A 6054-nucleotide genomic window follows, 5' to 3' on the forward strand; every position below is an offset into this window, starting at 1 on the left:
AACAAAAAAAAACCCAACGCCCCCCCCCCAAAAAAAAGCCAAAACCACCCACATGTGCTTATGTCCGAGTCATGTGTATGGATGTAAGGGATCACTATTTCTGTCTGAGTCACCTTTCTTCTGCTCGGAAGCCCAGAACAGCACTGGGACACTCAGGACGGCTCCATGAGAGGCCTCCAAAGCCTCTGCGTCTCAAGGGTTTCTCCAGGTGGCTCACCACCCACACATAGATTTTGTATAAGCAAATATGTTAAGTGCTAAATCAAACAAAACACTTTCATTGTAAAGAACCTTCTTAAAGCCACCTTTAATTGCTTAGACAAGCCGGACTTTTGAATACAGCAGAGCAGTAAGTTGTGTTGGCCCCCACGTGGTTTTTGCAATTTGTCAAAAGAGGAACAAATCGAAAGGGAGATGATCCAAGACCTTCTTGGATCAGCTCCAAAGCCATCAATGGAAGAGGCAAAGTCCACGATTAGAAGAGCAGTCAGCGTCCCTACGGTGGGGACAAGTCTTCTGCACCAGGTCTCAGACCGATTCACCTGCTGCTTCTCGAGGACTTGCCCATGTCTCCGCTTCGAGGGCACTGGAGCTGCTGTCACTTGGACCCTGGCCAAAAACTCACATTCCCGACGATGATTTTCCTCAGGGATTCCAAAGGGCATTTTTTTTTTAAGTCTTCACTCCACAGGCTAAAAATGATGGGGCTGAGGAAGGGGGTGAAGACAGCATTAGGACACATCAATGACAGCACTCGCTCCCGCAGCGTGGGGCGATCTGCATTGCGGGTAGATAATGGAGATGCAGCCGTAATGCACCACCACTACAGCGATGTGGGAGGCGCAGGTGCAGAAGGTTTTGTGCCTCTCCCCCTCCACTGAAGGTATCTGCAGGATGCGGCCAAGGATGAAGGTGTAGGAGAGAAGGATGAGCAGAAAGCAACCCAGCAAGGCAGTCACGCAAAGAACATTTACCATAGAATCATAGAATCACAGAATCATTGAGGTTGGAAAAGACCTCTAAGATCATCAAGTCCAACCGTCGACCCAACACCACCATGCCCACTAAACCATGTCCCTAAGCGCCGCATCTACACGTCTTTTAATACCTCCAGGGATGGGGACTCCACCACTTCCCCGGGCAGCCTGTTCCAAAGCTTGACAAGCCTTTCGGTGAAGACATTTTTCCCAATATGCCACGTAAACCTCCCCTGGCACAACTTGAGGCCATTTCCTCTCGTCCTATCGCTTGTTACTTGGGAGAAGAGACCGACCCCCCCTCGCTACAACCTCCTTTCAGGTGGTTGTAGAGAGCGATGAGGTCTCCCCTCAGCCTCCTTTTCTCCAGGCTAAACAACCCCCGTTCCCTCAGCCGCTCCTCATCAGACTTGTTCTCCAGACCCCTCACCAGCCTCGTTGCCCTTCTCTGGACACGCTCCAGCACCTCGACGTCCTTCTTGGAGTGAGGGGCCCAAAACTGAACACAGTGTTCGAGGTGCGGCCTCACCAGTGCCAACCATCTCGCCACTGGCACAAGCCAGCTGATGAGGGGGGGAGGGGGGGCACGTGGCAGAAGACACGGTCAATCTGGTGGGACCAGCAGAAGGGTAACTGGAAGACCGTGCAAGTCACCAGCAGCCCCAGGAGCACCCACCCCCCCACCCATGAGGCAACTACCAGCTGGATGAAGACACGGGAGGGTGTTGTAACACAAGGGGGTGTCAGGTGGACACGTACTGGTCGTACCCATTACCCTCAGGAGGAAAGAGTGCATGAAGTCAAACATGAAGTAGAAATGCATTCGCGCAGCACAGCCCAGGAAAGAAACGGCTCGAGTTCCCGGCACTAACCCAGACGGCGTCTTTGGGCTGAGGGAGGAGGTGCAACAGAGCTCCGAGAAGGACAGCGCACATAGGAAGAGGTACAAGGGCGTGTGCAGCCCTCGGTCCACCCCGATAACAACCATTATCACCGGATTTCCAGCCAGGGTCACCACGTGCATGAGGAGAAATAGCACAAACAACATAACCTGGCGCTCAGGGAAGTGGGGAAAACCCGGTCAAAAATGAACCTTCTCGGGGTGCTTTGGTTGCCCCTCCGCATTTGTGCTTTGTCGGAGAAGAGCACAACTTTTTAACCAGCAGCTCAGCGTCCCGCGGACGAAACAGCACCTACGTCAGACTTAAATTCTTGCTTTCTAGCTATCTCCCGCAAGAAATAACATGGAAATCGATGTGCACGTCTGAGACCTACCAAACCTTCTCTTTGCCCAGCAATATCTCATGTGCCTTCAGAGCTCCTCTCCTGGCACCGCTGAGAAGAACTTGGTAACGTCATTAATTTACGTTAAACTCAGTCCTGGCCCATGCTGATGCTCAATGGCCAGGCCAAGAACGCCATAGGATCATAGAATCATTTAGGTTGGAAAAGACCCTCAAGTCCAACTGTAAACCTAAGACTGCCAAGTCCACCACTAAACCATGGCCCTGAGCGCCACATCTACACATCTTTTAAATGCCTCCGTGGTCATCTTTAGCCAAACCCCTGGTGTTGCTGTGATGGTTGGTACCAGGACTTTGTAGGTAACAGAGTTACTCCAAACCATCCATGAGGCCCAGCCGTAAGAGCAAGAGGGGCGGCTTTCCGTGTGCAGAGGACGAGCGTGGTGAGCTGTCGCCTGGTGTGAGGATTGGTTTTGGGATATTCCCCTCTTAAGGCTGAATTTCCCTGTGGATGCTTGATCCTGTATCAAGCACAAAGCGTCTTCTCGTTCTCCACCGCTTGAAGGGTTGTGCCGCATTAGCTGGGGGGGGGGGGGGGGGCACTGGGTCCCCCGGGTGCAGAGTCACTGATTGCAACTGGAAAGAAGAAGCTAGAAGAGCAGGAAGGGCGTTAGGTCCTCAGCAGGGTCAGGGGACGCAGCAGTGAGAAGGTTGGGGTCATCGCTGCCAGCTGCAGACCTCCATCAGCCTCTCCACGCTCCCCTGGCTCTCACCTGGGATCTCCACCAACCGTAGCTGCTCCTGGGGCTTTCTGGAGGGGGGGGCAGACACCTCTGCCTGCTCTGCACCGGGATGAACTTGGATCCTTCACCCCATCAGCAGATTTGGGCAAGGGGTGGGACAATGCCCGGGAAGAGCAGCATGGTCAGCAGTCCCACTGGACTCTAGGAGAGTCAACCGAGCTACATCTGAAGGGGGTGTCTCACGTAGCGCTGGATGCCCACCATTTCTCTCCTTCTAGAGGGGAACAGGCATTTCTCGCAGGAACTTCTCCGATTGCATCAGTCACTTACCTTCAGAGGGGGTGGCTCACGCTGCTCCAGGGGTCCTCACGCTCCAGGAGGCCCAGCTTGAGGGATGTCTCTAGGCATGGGGGATGTTGGAAATCAGAGGAGATGCAGTTTGATGGTCCTGCAACTGTCGGAATTCCTTAATACTTTTAAAACTGTTTTTTCCTCCTGCTGCTGCTGTCAACCCCCCCAGGCTTCAGGAGGAAAAGCTGCTCCCCGACCTTCATCAGGACTCGGCCATCCAACCCGATGGCAACAATGAGGTGATGAGCACTCGCTCTTCCAGGAAGGACGGACACGCCAGGCAACAGCCTGATCAGCCCCGTGATGATCCCGTCTGCCTTTTCCCTCGGTGTCTGGCCACCAACGTGGCTCGTAGAGAGGGACTTAAACAGTTTGTAGGCACGGGGGTGGGCGGAGGCACTGGGTTGAGTGTCATCATCCCAGGTCAGATGATGCCTGGCTCCTACAGAAGTTCCAGGTGGCAGCAGGGGATGAAGATCTCATGCTCCCTTGGTGCAGAAGCGTAGGGAGGTGTAGGAGCTCAGCCTGGCACCGGAGCTCGAAGAACCAGCCTGCGGAGAGGTGGAGACACAGCTCCCTCCATCATGTCTCTGGAGGTGAAGCACCCCACGCGGGGTCACGCCGATGCAATCCTGGTGTATCTCCAGAGGCTGGCGATGTGCAGCACCGTCTGCTCGCTGTAAGGAGGATTAAACATCCGCAGGAGGTGACAGTCACCTGAGGAGAAGCACCGCTGCAGCTCCAGCAGACAGGACTGCCCTGGTTTTCTTGAAGGTCTCAAGGGTTGAAACCTTTTAGCTTGAAAAATCCGTGGTTTTGTGCAAAGAGTGGAAGGGAGGGGTTGTGCGCCTGCAGCTCCCGGCACGCACGCCATGGGACAACCAGCTCTCCTCCAGGCCTGCGCTTGAATAGCCCAGCGGGAAGGTGCCATCTCCCACCCCTTGCCATCAGCCCAAGGCCTCATCACGCAGAGCACACAGCTCATCGGGTCTCCTGGCGTGGCACAGGACCTCTCCGCGGGTCTGAGATAGTTTAACGTTGTGTTTTAAGACCAATTCCGAAAAATGCAATGATGGTCCCAAAACCATGAGGGGGTTGGCTGGGCTACCCAGGTCTCCAGTGGAAACCCATGGCCTCTTGTGTTTCCTTCTCAGGGTGTGAGGCGAGGACTCATCTCGAACTCCAGAAGTCCTCTGTGGAGGTATCTCCACCTGAGCTGGTTCCTCAGATTTTCAGAGAGCTGGAGAAGATCTGGGCCAAAGAGTCTGGGGCACAAAACATCTCCAAGATATAGGTGGCCACTTGTAGGGTCTCATGCTCCAATCTACCCCTTGGTGACTACCCAGAGAGTCCAGGTGACCAGCTCAAAAGCAGATCTTGGGCATGCAACAAGCCTCTAGTCCGATGGCCTCATCACAGATATCTCCAGTGTCAGCCAGAGCTTCTGCTCAAGCACTCTGGGACCGGATTTAGTTGTCTAGTGCTCTGCCAGGTGTAGGATGTCCTGAGAGCTTCTCAAAGGTTGTCTTAGCTAGGTCCATCACCTCGGGACCTGCAAGACCAGATCCATCTCAGCGTGGGGTTGTCGGAAGGGGCCTTCATCGCTGCAGCACCAGCTCCAGCCAGAGATGACGGGATTTCGCTGTGAGCCCCCCCCCCCCCCCCCCTTTCTGCACAGACCTCCAGGATGGAGATGACCTCTGTGCTAAGAGGGAGGTGGAGGAGCTGGGCTGAGCCTCCAGGCACAGCCACAGGGGGGTCTGGCTTGACCCCAGGGCTGCAGGGAGACCTGTGGGGAGAAACCCTTCCCCACCTCTGGGTGACCACGCAGCTCCTGCTTTGCCTCTCCATGTCTTTGGAGGGGGTGGTGAGAACCCAACCCCTATCTGTTGTCCCCGCGTGGCTCCTTGACTTCACGTTCCTCCACCCTGGTGGCCATCCATCCCTTGTGCCTTGCACCTCCCCACCGCTGCCCACTCTGGCTGCCTTCGCCTGCCCCAGACCACGCTCGAAGGCAACTTTTGGGGAGCAACGTGGAGACGCTGGCGAGGATCGGAGGTGAGGGAGCCGTGGGAGGAGGCTGGTGGAGCTCCCACGGGTCCTGCAGGAGTTGGGGCAGGAGAAGGGGCCCAGGAGAAGAAGGGGGGGCTCCAGGGGACAGCAAGGACAATGACGGGGGACCCGGGGAGGTGCCGGCACTGGGCAGGGGTGGCCACGGCCCTCTGGGAAAGATGGAAAGGCCCTTCTCTGCTGGAGGGATGATCTCCAGGAGCACGGCCTAACCCTAAACCAAATCCCAACCCCAACCCCAACCTCTAAACTTAATTCTAACCCTAACCCAAAACCTAAGCCTAGCTCCAAACCAAACCCGAACCCTAAACCTAACCCAAACCCCAGCCTTAACCCTAATGTTACCCCTAACCCCGACCCTACACCCCGACCCCGACCCTACACCCCGACCCTGACCCCAGCCCTAACCCCAGCCCTAAGCCTAACCCTAGTCCTAACCCAACCCCCAGCCCAAAGCCTGACCCTGACCCCCCCCCCCCCCCGGGGTCACCCCGCCGGTGTCCCCCTTCCCATTCTTGCCTTCCCCTCCCCCCGCCAATCCACCCCACCCCCCCCACCCCCCCCCGAGCCGCAGCGCCACCGGCGGCCGCAAGGGGGCGCTCTAGGACCGGCGGTAGCACCCCTCCCCCCCCCCAGCCGCCCGCGCCCCGAGCCCTCGCGCAGATGCCG

General features: G+C 56.4%; 1 protein-coding gene across 1 annotated transcript; it reads right to left on the reverse strand.

The window, feature by feature from the left end:
* Positions 1 to 290: 290 nt before the first annotated feature.
* LOC143173966 (olfactory receptor 10H1-like) lies at positions 291 to 2052 on the reverse strand (the record flags this gene model as incomplete). The annotated part of the gene is given in 4 exon segments (XM_076364069.1): positions 291 to 733; positions 735 to 986; positions 1662 to 1695; positions 1697 to 2052. Coding segments are annotated over 4 exon segments (777 nt in total), but the record flags the coding sequence as incomplete, so codon positions are not given.
* Positions 2053 to 6054: the final 4002 nt, after the last annotated feature.

Source organism: Aptenodytes patagonicus, unplaced genomic scaffold (genome assembly GCF_965638725.1).
Source record: "Aptenodytes patagonicus unplaced genomic scaffold, bAptPat1.pri.cur scaffold_533, whole genome shotgun sequence".
Taxonomy (NCBI): Eukaryota; Metazoa; Chordata; class Aves; order Sphenisciformes; family Spheniscidae; genus Aptenodytes; species Aptenodytes patagonicus.